The sequence below is a fragment of the Ailuropoda melanoleuca genome, chromosome 7 (genome assembly GCF_002007445.2).
Source record: "Ailuropoda melanoleuca isolate Jingjing chromosome 7, ASM200744v2, whole genome shotgun sequence".
NCBI classification, from domain to species: domain Eukaryota; kingdom Metazoa; phylum Chordata; class Mammalia; order Carnivora; family Ursidae; genus Ailuropoda; species Ailuropoda melanoleuca.
In genome coordinates this window covers 104,955,145-104,975,625 of record NC_048224.1, presented here as the reverse complement: position 1 = coordinate 104,975,625, position 20,481 = coordinate 104,955,145, and the positions used below count along the sequence as shown (strand labels likewise).

Genomic DNA, 20,481 nt, shown 5'->3' with positions numbered 1-20,481 from the left:
ATGTCAAATTCTATGCCCTGTTTGATTTGCTGTCTTTCATCTCACCAAACTCTAAAACTGTATTACTCTATTTCTTTCACTATTTCCTCTAATATCATGTCCACCACAACTTGAGTGACTTGTAGATCAACTACTACACTGAATTCTTTTCTTGCTAACATTTCTCAGGCTGTGAATATCTTAGTGAGGTATAAAACTTTCTGCCCTCAGTATGTTATTTGACTTGTAGGAAATTAAGATAAGGATCTGAGTGTAGTCTTTGTCTCCAACCCCCTTTAAGCCTATCTGGAGCTATTCTGCAGGGATGTTTCTAGTATCTTGATTTTAGGACCCTATCCATGCAGTACCAGAAACATCAGCATCTCAGTGGGGCAGTTTTGATTTATTTGGCAACCTGTGCTCCTGACTTCGTTCTCCACAATTACCTGTAACCCAATAATAATATGTTCATTCTAGATATAAAAGTCCATCCCGCTGTTCATTTTGTGACTTTTCTATTCGATGTGTTAATGTGTAGAAGAATGTTATTGCCACATATGCCTGAGCCTGAATTCCTAAAATACACACTGGGAAATGACCATATTCTGGGGTTCTAATTTGCAAATTTGTGAAAAGCAAACATATGGTTACAGCAAAATTTNAAAGCAAACATATGGTACGGCAAAATTTCTATTAGTTTTAAATATTTAAAGGAAAACTGGTAAAGTCTGATGAAAGTAACCATATTGTGTAGACAAATATTGTAGATAACAGAGAACACACATAATTTTAATGATTTGGATTTGTTAACTTGTCTGCAGTTCTTTTGGATTTTCTNTCTATTAGTTTTAAATATTTAAAGGAAAACTGGTAAAGTCTGATGAAAGTAACCATATTGTGTAGACAAATACTGTAGATAACAGAGAACACACATAATTTTAATGGATTTGGATTTGTTAACTTGTCTGCAGTTCTTTTGGATTTTCTTTTTTTTTTTTTAAAGATTTTATTTATTTATTCGACCAAGATAGAGACAGCCAGCGAGAGAGGGAACACACGCAGGGGGAGTGGGAGAGGAAGAAGCAGGCTCACAGCAGAGGAGCCTGACGTGGGGCTCGATCCCATAACGCCGGGATCACGCCCTGAGCCGAAGGCAGAGGCTTAACCGCTGTGCCACCCAGGCACCCCTCTTTTGGATTTTCTATGTGCACAAACATGTCTTCTGGAAATAATAGCAGGTATATATGTATTTTTTGGTCTAACTCTAATGGGCTTTATTTCTTTTTTCCCTTGTTTACATTACATTGGAAAGACCCTCCAGAAAAATGTTGACTAGAGGTAATAGTAACGAATTCCATTTTTCGTCTCAAGGAAGAAAGGTTTCCATTAAATATGTTTGCTATATGAATGAATTAGGTTGTTCTATATGATTAAAATGTGTTCCTTAATTAGGTACAACTTACTTGTGATGCATTATCCACTATTCATTTGATACATTTCTTTTTTACATATATATATAAAAATTCAAAAAAATTTTTCAAAATATAATGAGGGGAGTGGGAGAGGCAAAGGGAGAGGGAGAAAGAATCTTAAGCAGGCTCCATGCCCAGTGTGGAGCCCAATGCGGGGCTCAATCTCATGACACTAAGATCATGACCGAGCCAAAATCAAGAATCTGATGCTTAACCAACTGAGCCACCCAGGAGCCCCATATATACATTTATTTTTTACATACAGTTTTGTATTTAGTTGTTAGTATTTTGCTTAGGATTTTTGCAAATATGTTTAGAAGAGAGAATGGCCATTAGTTTTCTTTCCTTGTAACATCCTTTCCAAGTTTTGTTTTAATTGTTATTGTTAAAAACTAATTCATTTTCATTTTTAAATTATTACAAACACTTAATTAGCACAGCATCAGAATATTTCATTAGGTCTTCTGGGCCTATTGTGCATATTTTGAGAGTCCCATCCTTAATACGGAGTATGGTATTTTAAAGACTTCATTGTGAAACAGTCTATGATATTAATAGATGTAAAAGCCAAACTTATTTTTCAACATTTTTAAGTTTATCACATATACATTCATATATACGGTTAAAATATTTGTTAGTATTGAGCTACTACATTTTGTATATATTTTTTTAATTAGTTGGGTATGGAATATGAAACTCAACAATTTACTTTCAAATTTATTGCCAATCTTTTTTACAAACCAAGTTTCATAATTTCTCATCATGAAAATCACCTACTTCAGTAAAGGAACGTTTACTATAACCTCAGAGGAATCATAATTTAGAATAGTATAATTAGATGATCTACCTCAATTTCAAACGAATTAAATTAACATTTTATTAGTAATCAATTTTAGAAGAGGCATGTTAGTAATTTACTATTTCTGTTACTTTTTCAGGTTTTTTAACTTAATGTCCTACTAAATATAGATAACCCATCTTTTAAATCATTTTAAAACTAGAAAAAAGATAATTAACAATTCATTTATTGCTTCCTAGAACAAATTATTTCACCCAAAGTAGATTTTTCTGACTTATATTAATAATGATTAACATAAGGAGACTTGCACTGATTTTCCCTATAAAACTCTAAAACTCTGTGCATTGTTTTGGACAATTCATAGCACTTTATAAACACCATCTTTTTTGTGTGTGATTTGTAGGCTGACAGCAACTAGCCATTCATTGACACCTCAAAGTGATATGGACTCCAGTAGCTCTGAAGAATTCTATCAGGCTGTTCACCATGCTGAGCAAACCTTCAGAAAAATGGAAAGTTACTTGAAACAACAGCAACTCTGTGATGTTATTCTGATTGTCGGGAACCGAAAGATACCTGCACACAGGTATAGTAACCTGTCTTTGTTGGATACGTGCATTCATATGTTTTGAAGTGATCTGGTGTGTAGAATATAAATCTATGATTGGAGAACTAAGAATCCATTTTTTGTGTTTGGTACAATAAAACTTTATTAATGGGTACTAGGATTTGAATTTCATATACTTTTCACCTGCCATGGAATATATTCATCCTTTGATTTTTCCCACCGTTAGAAATATCAAATCTGTTCTTAGCTTGTAGGCTGTACAATAGGCAGCAGGCCAGACTTGGTCCATGGGCCATAGTTTGCTGATCCTGGTGTTAAAGAACGCAAGATTTCAAGCCTTTGATTCGTGGAAGAAAGAAAAGGGTTCAAATGCAAATCGAGATGTTTTGATTTTGATATTTTATTGTGAATTTCCAAGTATTTTATCATACAATTTATATGATATGTGTGATATTTCATTATAAAAATATTGTGTTTGTGTGTTTCCATGTGTTTATCCATTAAGTAATTGTTATGCTCTCAAATGTTGTCAGGCTCAGAGATTAGATGATCAAAAAACTGTGAATGAAAGTTAAGATTTTCCAATAAGAACAGCGAGAATAGCTTTATATTCGAACCATCTATTAACACGTCATCTTTTATAGTGCTATGATTTAAATGCAAAAAACAAAAGATGAAGCATACAGGTACATTTGCAGAATTTGAAATTGTAATATAAAGGTATCCTAATAAGCTTTGTCAAATAATCACAGCTAAATCTATAGTAGTTGAGAATCCACATTTTTAAGGGAGTTTGCGTTATTTTTCTTTTACTCTTTGTTTCTTTTGGGGGGAGAATTATAATGCCATTTTAAGTAATCTCTTTCAATAAAAAAAGTAAATATAAATACTTCAAAAATAAAACTTCCTCTACCTAGGGTTGATAAATAGTCGATTTTATGAGATTCGTGATCACAATAAGATGAAATCCATTTTGACTTAGGAGAATGTACCTAAGGTCTGAAATGAAATATATGTTTCTGCCAAAATTAAAAGGAAATTAGGTTATCTTGGGTATTTAGTATTTGTTTCAACTAGGAAATTCAAAGCATTTCATGTTGACATCTTTATTTTCCATTTATTAATTTTTTAAAAATTTGTAACATACTAACATTATTCTTAAGGTCCAATATATTTGAAAGCTAATACACTTTTAAACATTCCTTATATATTTAAGATTTATAATTCTAATTTACATGAACTAAACATCCAGTTATTTTGTGCATGAATTTATCAGTTTACTTATGAAAATTCATTAAATTTGATGTTGTGTTTTTACTTGTTTTTCTATTTTTTATTTTGAAATTGTAATTGAGAAAAGAATTTTAATTTAATTTTGATACTTATTATTTTATTATTTTAAATAGTTGACCATATAGGCAAATAGCCTTAGGGTACCTTGAAGTATGTTGTTTAATACTATTATTGCTAATGAATTGGTAGAAAGGGTAAGTTATCAACATATAAAAAATATTTTTAATGTACTCCTCTTTCCTGTATTTTTAATTTAAATTTTATTATATGAAAATATATATGTAAGTGCTGACTATTAAAAAATTCCTGAAGAATTAAGCTATATTTCTACTATGACAGCAATATTAAAATGTGAAAGTGAATTTGATACACTAGAAATGCATAGGAGGGAACATTTAACATTGAATAACTAATGTAGGTCTGGTAGGGTTCAAAATATCAGCTAACTATAGCAACAATTTTAATAATATAGTATTCATATGCATTTTAAAGTATTTCTATGACATGGCATTATTATTGGCAAGAAAGCCATTAACAAATAGTCATTATTATTGAGATATTCAGTGTTGTAATATGTGTGGCAAATATGTAAATTATCCTGAACTATCATCTAAATAACATCTAGATAAAATTCTATTGTAAGAGGTATTCTTAATTTGAGATTGTAACTAAATTTACTTCATTTAACTTATAAACTGGTTAAATAATTATATGTATATTATATATATGTATATGTGTGTGTTTAAGAAGATAAAGGGACTCAATCAACTCAAAAGTATATTAGCACATCAAATGCTCATTAGTATTTTAAAAGAGCAGTGTTTCATGTCATTTACATAGTCTTATTTTATAGCTTTATATTTGTAGTAATTTAATATTTCTCATTTGAAGAAATTTTAACCAATGTACTGAGAAATTCACCCATGTTAATTATATTCTGTATCGTTTTCTTTGTTACTTTTTTATCTAGATTGTTAATATTATTTTCTAAATAATTTAATTATACAAGTTATTTTATAAGAATCCAGATGACTAAGAAATAAAATTGCTTGTTGCTTTAGATTATTCTAAAACATTTCATACATATTACTCTGAACATTTAAATATTTTGTATAGGTAGCAGATATTAAAGCAAGTAATTATTCTCAACTATCTATATTTTCCTTAAATGTGACAAGAAAATTTTAGCCTAAGGCTGTCTGCTAAATTCATGCAAATAAGGACTTATATTCTCTTTACACCATGACTTAAGACTTTAGTACTATTTTATAAGTAATTTATATAATAGTGATTCTAAGTTAAACATACATCAACAAATATGTGGGAAAACGTTTATGGGGCACTGGAAAAAGGCAAGTGTGGTTTTTAGTAATTGCCTACATTGAACATCCTTATTTACAGTTTTTGCACAGTAAAATGATAGTAATTAATGCAAGATTAGCTCTTTGCTTTAAACAAATAATCATCTTAGCACTAGTAACATGAGAATGGATTTTGAAGTTATTTTGTTATATTTTGATTAGCGCAGAAGAATATTGCCTTTGGGCAAAATATATATGATGTTACCATCATTAGCACTGGAACATGGGGCTATTATAATAATTTCAAATAATGAAAAAAGAAACAATTTACATTAAGATCTACTGCTCCTTCAGGAAAGACACTGAAAGCTGATCTTATAAGCACTCACTAAATATCCATTCATAAAGTTATGTATATTTAATTTCTTATTATTATCTCATCATTCAAAACTTTCAAATCAAATTAATAGATTATGACTGTTAAAGGGCTCTCTATAAAACCCTTTGTTTTTGTTCTGATTATATTGTATATATGTTTTAACCTGATATAACTAGGAGAGGGGAAGATAAGAGAAGCTGAAAAACCTTTGTTTCACTTGTTTCCCCATCATTTAGGTATCATTTTAGTGTCCTCCTTATACCTACTAGTAATATTCAGCAGTACATCAAGTATCTTCCTTGCATAAACAAATGTATATCAAACATGTATGCCTTGGTCTATTCCCTGTGGGTGATGTAAAGGGATTATAAAACATGACACTTTTCCACACCAAGTTTGCAATAATCTTGAGGAGGAAAGAATAACCCATAGGACAATTAAGAAAATTGTAATAGTGATTATATATTACATTATAATTGCAATAAATATATATGGTTTTGATTCCAAATGCAAGAGACAATCAAATAAGGAAATGAGCAGTTTTCAGAGAAATTGTGTTTGCAGTCAGCCTCGTGGAAAAAAACAAGTGTGCTATTTTAGATACTGAGAATAATATGGAAAAAATAGAGAAGTAAAGAATTTGTGAAAATTATGAGATACTGGCTTAGTTAAAGTGGAGTCATCGTATTGGAAATCCTGGGAAATTAAACTGTAAAAGTAGGACAAAAATGATTATGACAGATTTTGAAAACCAGTAGAGAAATTTGATTTGAAATCATATGCAAAATTAGAAGTTCATGTAGGTTCCCGAAGAGGGGAGTAGCATAATTAAGTCAATAATAAAAATAATGCTAGTTAATATTCACTGTGTTGGTTATGTGCCAGGCCTTGCTGGAAGTACTTTGAATATACTAATCCATTTTGCCCTGAAAAGGAAGGAAATCCTTATTTTCCCTACCCATCTCTTACAGAGTAGAAAATGGAGATATGGAGAAATTAAGACATTCACCCAAGTTATTAAGAGGTAGAAACAGAATTCAAACCCAGGCAGTTCTGTAGAAATAATGTATTAACAACAATAGACTGCCTATCATAATTTGCAAAAATAACTCTGAAAAATGGGACCACTTTAGAAAAAGTACAAAAAATGGGCACAGCAAAAGCTAGTTAATGGTCTAGGAAGCTGTTAGAGTTAATCCAGGCATGAAATGAGTACTATATAAGTATAGAGAAAGAAATGAAGTGAGAAATATTTTGGAGAACCATGTCATAAATAAGTTTTCCTGGAACTGGAGCTGGAGACTGGAATTCAAGTATGCGTGGTTTATTTAAAAAGTGTCCTCAGAAGAAAGGGAAAAGGATAGGGCAGAGGCAGGAGCAAATCAAAGTTGTAGCCATCAGCTAGAGCCGCGCTTCATCTTTAAGTGCAAGAAGCTCTGGAGCATGACTTGCTGCAGAGTTAGTCAGACTTTGAAGAAATAAACAGCATTTTACACTCTGCTTTTATTATTCATTGCCATTGGGCCCACTCACAGGTGACAGTAGGGGGGGGGTTGTGGCGGTCAGGGGATGAGGTAAGAGGAGCAGGACACGTAAATTCCCAGGGAGGCAGCTCCTATTGGGCCAAGTAGAGATTAAAGGGAAGGGACAGCTGGGACAAGTTAGATGATATCACTGGCATGGGGGGCATAGTTGTGCCTCAGAAAGGGGGTCTGGCTAGAGTAACCACAAAGTCCAATTCAAAAGGATGGATTTTGTGTCATATTCGATATAGGCAATGAAAGAGAAGGAGACATAAATAATGAACTACTCTGAAAGTTCAATACATTGGTGGTGCACCAATTAGTAACAGAGAAGTAAAAATGAAAAAAAAGAATCTCACAGGGAAGACTGAGTTTAGTTTAGAGCATCCTGAAATACTACCGGGCTATTTGGTGAGCAGTTTCTGTAGGCGTTCAAGATACATGACAAGATTTAAAACCACCATCATGGTAATAATTAAAGCCATGCTCAAGGATGATTCTGAAACAGTGACTGTTAGAGGGAAAAATTTAGAGGTCTGAGAAAAAACCTAGAGCAATGAAAGGGTCAAGAAGTAAGAGTAGAGAGGGAAGTCAATAAATCAGAGGTAAGCTGAGATAACAAAGTCTGTACTGCCTTAGCTAAAAAGGGGTTTTAAAGAAGAGGAGGAGGTCAACAATGTCAAACACTGACAATAAATTGGAGTAGGGCTAGAAAAGTTTAATAGATTTGTAAGGAAATAAACTTGTGATGACCTCAATGAGAGATTTTCCAGAATGACTGCATGCATTCACATATTTATGCATTTTCTGCTCTTGCTTCCCTTGCATTATTAATAGTATTTATATATGTACATATAAAGGTATTACTTTCTATTATGCATTAAATTCCTCCTCCAAAATCTAATTCCCATCTCATGTGTCACTTAACCTAAATGCAGTATAAACTTGTTTGCGCTTCCATTACTGAATGAAAGAATAGAACATACTTTGTATGTCATAGTTGTTTGAGAAGATTTCATGTAATTAAGATTGAATTCTACAGGTTACATATTTTCCGCTATATGGATGTCTCCCTGTTACAAATAAAGCCTTTCTGTGTGTAAGATTAAACTGGTTAACTTTATATCAATATACTTCTTGTGCTCTAAGAATGATATATATCTCTCTGGTTTATGACAGCTTATTTTCATAGCATATAATGTTATATTTAGTTCTTTTTGATAAAACTGATTTGACACTGTTCTATCTAATTGGTATGTAATAAATATTTGAAGATATCTGTACCTTCATCATTTTGTCAGATTTTGAGGATATAAAGATATAACATGTTTAGTTACTAATGGCTCAATTATATGTGTAACAAATTTATAACTTTAAATATGGAACATATTTCCACCCTAGGCATTAATATTAATAGGACTCTCTCTCCCTCTTCCTCTGCCCCTCCCCTTGCACACTCTCTTTTGTTGTCTAAAATAAATAAATAAATCTTTAAAGAAAAAAGAAAGAAAAGTGCATCCAAAGTTTACCCTTGTTTAGCTTAAAGATGTAAGCATCATATTTGGTTCTTTTGACATATCCCCCATCCCTTTTTAAGCATTTCCTCACTTTCTAGAACAAAAGATGTTCCAGGCTTGTTTTGTGCTTTCCCTGTTTCAGCCCTGTGGTCTGTTCTTTTTCCAAGGATCCCTTAATGTACATACACTTGTACACACAAGTACACACAGTATTTCTATTTTTTTAAATTAAGAACTGTAAATTTACACTGATATGTCTGATCTCAATCCAGGGCCATAGTATTTATTTTAGTCTCCATTTCCAAATTTGTAATTTCATTTCCCATTAATGAATAACCTTCCTCTGGTGATCTTCAAGAATGTACTAAATTTCCTCTAACCTATTTTAAACAGAAAGAAGTTTCAGAATTTCTAATGTAAACAACTATGAAAAACACACCTCTTAACAATGCATTTTTTTTTTTTACAGTTCTCTATTTCTTTGGAATCAGAATATATTGTCAAAAATTTTACTCAGTGTTTTGGAAATTTATATTTCCACTTAGGATTTTCTGGATTTTATTTATTTATTTATTTTAGAGAGAGTGAAAGAGCATAAACAGGGAAGGAAGAGAGACATACCGACTCTAGCTGAGTACAGAGCCCAATGCAGGCTTGATNGTTTACACTGATATGTCTGATTTCAATCCAGGGTCATAGTATTTATTTTAGTCTCCCTTTCCAAATTTGTAATTTCATTTCCCATTAATGAATAACCTTCCTCTGGTGATCTTCAAGAATGTACTAAATTTCCTCTAACCTATTTTAAACAGAAAGAAGTTTCAGAATTTCTAATGTAAACAACTATGAAAAACACACCTCTTAACAATGCATTTTTTTTACAGTTGTCTATTTCTTTGGAATCAGAATATATTGCCAAAAATTTTACTCAGTGTTTTGGAAATTTATATTTCCACTTAGGATTTTCTGGATTTTATTTATTTATTTATTTTAGAGAGAGTGAAAGAGCATAAACAGGGAAGGAAGAGAGACATACCGACTCTAGCTGAGTACAGAGCCCAATGCAGGCTTGATCATGACCTAAGCCAAAATCAAAAGTTGGACACCCAGCCCACTGAATGACCCAAGCAACCCTCCATTTAGGATTTTAAAATACATGAAAAATCTTCACTCACCTTAAAATGACAATATCATCAGAAAATGAAATATTTATACCTTTTCTTTAAAGCTATCAGAAACCTGTGGCATAAACAGAAAAAAAATTAAAAAACTAAAAATGAGAATGACACTCCCTTCTTAGCCTCAACCTTTTTTTTTTTTTTTTTAATAATGACCATTATACAACCGAAAGTTGCAATATAGGGGGAAAAAACAGAAGAATGTAATCCATTATCAAGAGTGAAATCAGTCAGTGGAAACCAACCTAGAGATGATCCAGGTGCTAAAATTATCAGTAAAGGGCATTAAACAACTATGAAAAATAATTTAAAATATTGGTAGGAAAAGATGAATATAATGAATTAAGCAATGGGAATATTAAGAGAGATTTGGAAAAATTCAAGCGACTAAAATTTATCTATGGTAAAACACAGAGTAGAAAAAGGTTAAAAGAAAATGAACTAATAAGACCCAACAATCTGTGAGGTTCTGTCAATTACTGAAACGTATATGTAATTAGAGTCCTAGAAAGAGAGAGTGAATTGGATGAAAAAAATAGGAATTATTTGCAGGTAACTTTCTAAATTTGATCAAAAAAGATCCATCCACTGCTCTAGGAAGCTCAGAAAACCATAATCAGAGGAAATTCCAAGTAACCACACGTAAGCATATCATTGTCAACTGCTAAAATCCTAAGATAAAGAGGGAAAAAAAGTAACAACAAAGAGATATAAAGGACATAGTAATTCAGGAAAACAATTATAAGAATGAAAGCTGATTTTCTGTTAGAAACATTGGAGCCTAGATTATAATAGAATATTACTTTTATAGTCCCAAAGGCTAGAATTCTAAATCAAGTGAAAATAACTTTTTAAAGATATTTTCAATGCAGCCAAATAAAGACCTTTTTAGATAAATGAAAACTGGGAGAATTTATTGTAGTCAGACCTGCAGTACAAGAAATACTAAAAAAATTTCTTCCAGTTGAAGGGTATTGATAGCAGATAGAAGCCCACTTCTTCAGGAATGAGTAGAGCCCCAGAAAAGGTGAAGAAGGAGATAAATATAAAATAAATTTTTACTTTCACATATATGTTCTTCCTTTTAAAAAATTCTTGATTGATCAGGATTCGGTAAGCAGAATTATGCTGTTGTAAGGCTCTAATAATATTCATGAAGCAGTAACTTTTATTTGATGACAATCTTACTAGTTAAAGATCAATATTGTTATCTCTAGATGGAATCAGCAAACTTCGGTGCAGGGGCAAAATCTGGTGTGTGGCTTATTTTGTATAGATCATGAGCTAAAAGTTATTTTTGCATTTTTAATCAATTGAACTTTTTTTTTGAAAGGGAAGTATATGACAGAATATATATGCCTAAAATATGTAATATCTGCCTCTTTACAGAAAAAGAAATATTCTGATCCTTACTCAAGAACAACCACTTAAAAAATACATTCATCTATATGCAAAAAAGTCGTAGTTATAATGTTAATGAATGAGATTTTTTAAAAAAGACAATGAAAAGATTCACCCAAAAGAACAAATAGAGAATATACATATGTAGAATTAAAGCTAAACATAATTTTATCTAAATTAATATATATCAATAAATTTTAGAATGGAGATAAAATGGATAAATTTTTAAAATGTGAAATACAAAAGTTGATATAGAAGAAATAGAGCACAAAAATAAGCCATGTAGTTTATTAAATAATTAAAATGAGATCATGTCACCTTTTCTCAAAATAGTCAAACCAAGATATTTTTTCAGGTAAGTTCTGGAACATCTTAAGGGAAAAATTAATTGCTTTTTAAAGTCATTATACAAAATTAAAAAGAGTTGAAGCTGCCACCTCATTTTATGAAGCTATGTAATATTAATTCAAAAGTCAGAAAAAATACAACAAAAGAAAATTATAGGTTCATCTCTCTTGTGATTATAAATAGAAAATCCTAAAGATAATTTTGATTGAGATAAAAGGCCTCTTATGAATTTTAACACCCATATATTTTAACAGTGGTTAGCAAAGCTAGAAATTAAAGGGGTCTTTCTGACATGGTAAAGGTTACATACCAATACAATCAGCAAGTATCTTACTAAAAAGAGATTCTTCAGATGTGTTCCTTTGAAGATAGAGAAAAACACAATTTTTCTCCCCCTCTGGCACAGTGACTGTTCAACACTGGAACACTGGAAGTCCTGGATGAGGTTTTAAGAAAAGCAAAAGAAAAAGAGTTATAGAAAATAAACAGTAAAGCAAAATGAGATTATTTGCAGGTGATATAATCATCTACCTAGGAAAAAAAAATAGCAGAGTCAAAGAACTAGTAAGATAATTCAGTAAGTGTGCCAGATAAAACATGGATTTATGATAGTTTCAACTAATGAATTTTAAACCAAAAACCCAACAAAAAATATTTTTTTTTAAGAAGTTACTACACATAAAGCCAACAAAACTGTAAAGTATGAAGAAATCAACCAAAAATATACAAGCCAATTTTAGGGAAAACTTTAAAATTTGAATAGAAAGCAGACAGGATACCCTGAATACATGGAGAAATATTTTGTACTTTTGTGTTAGATGATTTTATATTATAAATATACCAACGATCAGCAAAAATAAAATCAGAAATCAGTGCCTTTTTAATTAAAATTCCATTTAACTTATTCGAAGAACTTAACGAACTTACTTTAAACTTTATATGATGAATAAAACTTCACTAATAGTTAAAACAACAACAACAAAAAGATGGAGGACTTGCCTCATATGGTTATAAAGACATATTTAGATTCACAATATTAAAACGAATATTACATTGTCACAAGAAGAGGCAAATAAGCAAAAACCAATAAGAATCTCAGAGACAGGTAAGTTTACATTCAGGACTCAAATTCTTAATATAGATGCACCATTAATTCAGTGGGAGATAATCAGAGTCTTTAGTAGATAGTGTGGTAAAAAGTGAGTATATAGACAGAAATAAAATTGGATTCCTATCCAAAAGGACAGGAGAACTAAGAAAAAAATATGTATTTAAAATCATAAAATCATAGGAGAATGTTCTGTGACCAAAGGTGGAACAAAATTTCCTAACTCAGTTTTGAAAAGTACAATCTATAAGGTAATAAACATATTGATAGATAATAGATAGATACAAAAATACATAGATGATATGTAGATAGATACAGTACCTCTATACTGCATTCTTTTTTTTTTTTTTTAAGATTTTATTTATTTATTTTAGACAGAGAGAGAGAGAGAGAGAGAGAGCGTGCAGGGTGGGAGGGGAACAGAGAGTCTTAAGCAGACTCCACACTGAGCGTAGAGCTGACACAGGGCTCCATCTCATGACCCTGAGATCATGACCTGAGCCCAAACCAAGTCAGACGCTTAACTGACTGAGCCACCCAGGTGCCGCTGTGCTGCATTCTTATTGACACTTAGCATTTGCTACTTTACATTTATGTAAAGTATTTATGATTCTTTCAGGCTTGTTCTGAGCTCAGTCTCCGACTATTTTGCTGCCATGTTTACAAGTGATGTTTGTGAAGCCAAGCAAGAGGAGATCAAGATGGAAGGCATAGACCCCAATGCCCTCTGGGACCTTGTCCAATTTGCATATACAGGTATGGTAAAAGAATTATAGCCTCATGTTGATGTCTTATGAATTTTAGAATTTGAATATAAAATTTAAAGCTTAAAAAGTACTTAGTTTGTATCTTTTACTTTCTCAGTTGAATGATTATCTAACAGGGAAAAATCAGACTACCCTTTCATTTGTCACGGAGTCACAAATGTATGTATGGAACATATACCCTATTCTCTTCTACAAGCTCTTAATAAGCTTATAAAAGTAAAAAGTCAATGGAATGAGCTTGGGAGAAGACCAAAGATGTTATTAATTATCAAATAAGAATTTTTTAATGTCCATTAAAAAAATAAGAATTTTTTAATGTCCATTAAAAAAATAAGAATTTTTTAATGTCCCTAGGAAGGGAAATAGATTCTTATATTCTTTCTTTAAGAAAGTATGGGTTGAAGTAACTCTTTTCTCCTTAAAATGTATCACTTTAATATTGAAATCTTCACAGAACATTTAATGTGGACTTGACAAACTTAGCTGAAAAGGAGAATGAAGATACTTAGAGTNAAACTTAGGTGAAAAGGAGAATGAAGATACTTAGAGTATGGAAATGATTACTTTTTGAGGTTTTTTCTTCCTGATCTACTATGTTGACATTTTCTAATGGCCTTTGCACTATGTTATATTTAGTGCATTCAAATAAGTTTGCCAATTTAGCAAACATTTGTTGAATGTTTCTCAGTGTGCAAGTATCAGCTCTGTCTCTGGATAATAAACTCATGAATAAGATGTCTTAGCCTTCCAGAAGCTCATGGTCCAAGTGGAAAAAAATTAGATGAGGGAATAAATATTGATATAATGTGACACATTAAGAGAATTAGAAGGCATAAAACCGCTGTTCTAAACATTATCAGGGCTCACATTCATTTAAAACATTTTAATAATTTTCAAAATTATTGTGGTAAGGGGAGACATTATAATAAAATCTTGTGATAGAAGCAAAGGTAGATAGTATGAATTATATAATATATTATATATATTTATATATATTTATATTTATATAAATATATAAATATAAATATATATATATTTATTTATATTTTTTCTTTTAAGTGGCACATGGCTCATTTTGCCTGAACTCTCAATGATGGTATGAAATAGGAAAAAAGGTGGGCTAGGGCCTGATTACCAAAGCAGCAGTACCCTGGTTTAAGGAGCTGTGTTTTTGCAGCATATCTGGTTATTGGGAAACAAGAGATGGTGCTGTGAAGTAGAATTAAAAGGCTGTGGGACTAGTGGGAATCTGTCTTCTGAGGGAGGATTTGGCTTCTCATAGAGGGGAGTTTGCTAATGTAACATTTAATCAGTAAAGGAAGCCTCTTTGAAAAGAAAAATGCTTGCGCTCTGGGCGCTGAATCTCTGTTTCCTTGAAAGGGAAGAATCATGAAGCTTACATTTTAGGGATCTTTCTAGCAACAGAAGGGTATAAATCCAACCCTTACAGTCTCCATGGCCTGGCAACTTTGCATTTCTCTTGTTTAAAACTAGGTCAGAAGACACTCATCATCGTTCAGCACAAAGTTGAAAGGTGTTTCAAAGCTCCCTACTGAACATAATGACCCAGATTTGCTCAGCTTTAGGGAAGGCAGACAGGATACAAAGTTGCCTTTCAGTTGCCACTGCTACTTTGGCCTTTGTTGCAACAACCATAGCTCCCTGGTGGTTGATAAATTTCTCATTGTTAGTTTATAGAAATATTAGATAAGCAAATAATTTACAAGCTAATATTGGGAGAATTGGGGGCATAAGATAAAATACCTTGTCTTTTGATATAACAAAATATAACGATAGAAGAGATAAGTGATCAATGACAGAAAGGGAATAATAGGACATATCTGCATATGTGTCCATTTAGGTACTCTGAGACTTTTCTTGGTAGTAGGCTAAAAAAATTCATAACAGAAGAGAGAAAAAAATGAATGAACAGTAAAGACACATAAAGGGTCAACTATTCGGTAATATTTTCTTAAATTTTGAGGTTTGAGTGGCTTTGGAGAAATTAAGGAGGATCCACTCTGTAAAGAATTGATAGTTAACTATTAGCTATAGAAGTAAAGTGTTCAGTAGAGAAACATAAGATCGATTTAAAATGATTTAAAGAGATAAAAATTTCCATGAGATCTGGAAAGTCTGTAAGGTTTGAAAGAACCATATGTAGCTAATTTATGTCATTAATGTAGAAATTAAGGAAAAGAATGAAAGGGTGAAGTAGCTTGCAATAAATTTTTGACTAAGATAAGCTTCAGTGATTATAGGGTTTAATAATCTTTGATTTGAAGAACAAGGAATTATCCCTTAAAGAATTTCAGGTAGTAAAATTTGCACATGGTAAGTCATGGGCGACATCCTCCCTGTCTACCTCTCTTTTCTCCTACTGTAACAAATTAGAGTAAGAAAAAGTGGGACCAAGGGCCTGGTAGAACTTCAGTAAGAATGAAGGCAAGTATTTATAGATTAGGGAGAGTGATCTGGGGACCCAGGAGGTGACTGCAGTGGTGGTAACAGCTCAAAGGGAATATGAATATTTTTAAAGGAAAAAACATAATAATAAAGAGGTTAATACTAGCAAAATGTAAGATGGTTTTCTTTAGAAAACCAGTAAGGTCTTTGAGTTAACAAAATTAAATGGTTTTAGAAGCATAAAGGATTACGATACAACAATAAAAATGATGTCTAATTATTACAGTATCAAAATTAGCTTCTTTACTTAAAAGGCACCATTAGGTCAATTTTTTTCCCCACACATTGTCATAGCTCAGGAATGGAAAGGAAATGAAAGTTTACACTGATATTAGAAATAATTGTATATCTAATATAAGGTTCATATCAATTTTCTAAATTCTTAATTAGCTCTTTAAGTAGTTCAAAATTTCTTTTTAAAACTTTTCATTGGATTTTCTTTATGGTTTCTAACCAAGCAATCTGAGTATGATCTTAGCTATTCATAGACAGCAAAAGGTGCAAAATCAGTAGTGCATGTTATAAAATGGTGCCCTTTTATAATTGGTGCTTTACATTAAAGTTTGAATTCTTAGTTATAATCCAAAGGATACATAATTATAAGACGTGTATCAGTTTTTCAAAAATCAAACCATAATTCAGCTAACAATATTTAAACACATTGCATGAAGAGAGTCACACTAGGAACTAGAGGATAAAACACAAATTAAGACTGGATGCATATAGGTTAATATAACATAAACCTTTAAACAAATTAGGTAATGAATAAAATTATTAGAACGGGGCATAGTGAAAAAGCTCATTACTTTTGTTTTCAAAAGCAGTAAGATCTATGTACCACTTTCTGCTTTATGACATTCTCAGTTGTATAGTGTCAAATACTTAAAAACAGCTTTTGTATATTTTCCTACATGTAATGGAGCCTCTGTTCTGCAATTTTACTCACCTAGAAAAGAGACCTGAGATAGTATTGGTTGAATCTGTAGTAAAACCTGCGATTTGAATCATAAAGTCAAGGCTTTTCTGGAGTAATTCTACAGAACATACTCAGAAGCATAGACTCAGAGAAGAAAATTTAAAAATATATATATATGTTTACAGTTTCTCATCATTCTACTTTCATATTACTTAGAAAGTTAGAGATGCACAGAACTATAGAAATTCCATCCCTTATGTTATAAACTTTATAGATGAACATTTTTCTTATGGCTAAGTATGTGATGCAAAGCAAAGGCACCAAAACTATTTTTTTTTTAAAGAATTACACATTTGAGGGGCGCCTGGGTAGCGCAGTCGTTAAGCGTCTGCCTTCGGCTCAGGGCGTGATCCCGGTGTTCCGGGATCGAGCCCCACATCGGGCTCCTCTGCTGGGAGCCTGCTTCTCCTCTCCCACTCCCCTGCTGTGTTCCCTCTCTCGCTGGTTGTCTCTCTGTCACATAAACAAATAAAAAATCTTTATTAAAAAAAAAGAATTACACATTTGATATTTCAAATAAGCACTGACAAAATCATCCAAGACAAATCAGAACTGTGTTGGTCTCTTTTGAATTAATATGAGGGGACAGGTTTTTGTTTTTTGTTTTTCTTTCCCCCCAACATTTAACAACCCCTGAAGTTCTTCAGGCAGCCCATCAATGAAATAAAGTAACCTGACAAAGATCAATAGTAAGACACGCAATCTGTTATGAGAATGAAACATCAGAACACACATTTAATGGCATTTTCTCTACCGAATCAATGTCCTTTTGTAAAGTTACCAGTTATGGTGGAGTTCCGTGGAGTGGCTTGTGACTATTTTTCCCTCAAAGTAGTTTGGGTAGCTTAAATGGACAACCGCATTGCTATATAGTGGTTTACTGTAGGTTTGGGTCACGCTTCTTCCCAGTCTTACTGCCAGTTCCCCTCACAAGGCAATGGTGCCTAACAATTTCAGCACATTAATGTCTAATAGTCCTTGTCCTGTAAATGCACTGAATGCCTTTCCAGTTTTACTAGATGCCTACTATGTGCTGTGCCCAATGATGGTCTCTGGCAGACAATATACTTAATTACACACATCTTCTGCCTTTAAGGGACTTCAGAGTTTAGGGTATAGAATAACTAACTTTTGTTGACTTCTTTTAGAATGAACATACATTTGATAGATGCAGTCTAATATTTCTTCATTAGAGAATGATATAAAGCAAATTTTGAAGGCTATTACATTGGTTATGTGTGTATGTAAATAAATATATGTAGATATACATACACACATGCATATTTATATATATTTATTTGTATTCATATATATGCATATATATATACTACTCAACTCTAAGAAAGGAAAATAATAATGCCTAAATAAATGAACTAATAAAATTTTGTAGATTTAGCATTATATATATATAGATAGATATACGTATATCTATCTATCTATATCTATCTATCTATCTATCTATCTATCTATCTATCTATATTTCACTATTTCAGTTCTGGCCAAAAATTGATGATCACATTGTGAAAATAAAAGAGGAAATGTAATATATTTGAAAAGAATTATCTGGAGTTCACTGTATTTTAATATTGTTTTCAGGTTTTTCCTTCTGGTTTATCTTTTACATAGTTCCTCCTATCCAGACATACTTGAAAATATACTGTGTTCATTGATGCATAAGGAAATAGAGTTCTAACAAATGTGGGAGATGGGATTTCAGGGTTACTAGCAAAGTGTCAGGTCCTGTAGAGAACTGATAAGGACACGGTTTAAATAAAGGAAGCTGTCCATCTAGCAGTGGTATTAAGAAGAGAGGTAGAAAATTAAACTGCCAAATGGCAAACCTTTAATCATACTGAAGAGTTAACTTCCTTAGAAAAAAAAAAAAAAGGTTTGTGTGCCACTGAAGTTAATTAAAGTCTTAGTACATGCTAACAAATGTTAAGATAGCTTCTGCTTACTGCCAAACATTTGAACGAAATAAATACACACACACAGGAGCCGAGATGTTTAATGTTCTGCTTTAATATTAAAAAAGTGTACATATATATAGTCAGCCTGGAGTGAATATTCTAAACTCCCCTCAGAATTTTTTATTGTAATTAAAAGTAAATTATTGTTTCATTTTTATTACTGGTTTAATTCAAGTGGTATGAATTATGCAAACACATTAGCAGAATATTAGTTTTAAAGTTAGAACTTTTACTGGATGGAAAATTTCTGTTCTCAACTTAAGAAATTGAGTCTTTAAAGGCTGGTTTTATCTATTATTATTACCCATTAATTAAATGTGTTGATTTAGTAATTTCCATAGGACGCTGAAATAATCTATATATTCAGTAAAAAAAAAAGTAAAAATAATAAGAATAAAAATAAATCAGCTATGTATTGCCAGCCTACTTCTACCTTTTCGTTATCCCAAGAACCTTTATTTGCGTGTGTGTGTATAACAATGAATAATATAAACTAATCTGGGAAAAATTATTGTATCAAAATAGATAATAAAAATTATGTATACTTTCTGAATATTTTATAACATTTTGTTATTGTTACTGAACTGCATCTTGGCTTCATGCTATGGGATTTCATAGACAGATTGAAAAACAAATTGATATGTGAAACGTAATATTTACTAGCAGTACAGGAAAGGTTATGTCTCCTCTGCCCTGTAATTCACATTTACTTTCTGGGTCCCCAAGTAAGGAAAATCTCCCAGGTCTCATCTTATAATAAACTTTGTTTTCTTAAAAAATCTGCTTGGATTTTATTTTATTGTTACTCACAATCTTTTAATTGTTTACATTTTCCTTTGGGTACTAGGAATTGGATAGGGAACCTGTTTACATGTCCTTTGGGTCCCACGTTTTGCTTCGGATCCTAGGAAGGGAGGTGCTGAATCCTGTGGCTCTATGTCATGTGTGTATTTTTGTGCATGAATCTTATATTTGACTCTATTTTCTCAGGGTACTTTACCTTCACTTTAATCCCAAAATATCTGCACACTTGATTTTGTTGTACTTGCTGGGTAGTACGTAGAATTTCACATCAGAAACATGTGGGGTTTTCTTTGGCCTTCACCAGGACTAATATTCAACCAAAATTCACTGAGATTTGTCAGCCCAGTATTCATTGAGATTGTTGGGCATTTATTCTAATTGGCATGTACTTATTTCTTACTTCTCAAGTATTTTGATTATATCCTTTGTTCTCCCCCATTTTACACTTAGAGATCTTGGTCAACTTACTTAGCTTTATAGAGTCTTAATATTACTCATCTCTAAGAAAGGAAAATAATAATGCCTGAGTAAATGAACTAATGAAATTATGTGGGTTTAGCATAATGCTTAGCATGTTGTAAGCACTCAATTATGATGATTATTTGTAATGGATGTTTTTAAAAGTTACATCA

At 31.8% G+C, this 20,481-nt stretch overlaps 1 protein-coding gene across 1 annotated transcript in view; it reads left to right on the top strand.

The window, feature by feature from the left end:
- KLHL1 (kelch like family member 1) overlaps nt 1–20,481 on the top strand; it is a 320,540-nt gene that overhangs the window by 108,131 nt on the left and 191,928 nt on the right. The window contains 2 exon segments of the mRNA XM_034663802.1: nt 2,654–2,836; nt 13,486–13,627. Coding sequence (XP_034519693.1) covers nt 2,654–2,836; nt 13,486–13,627 — 325 coding nt within the window.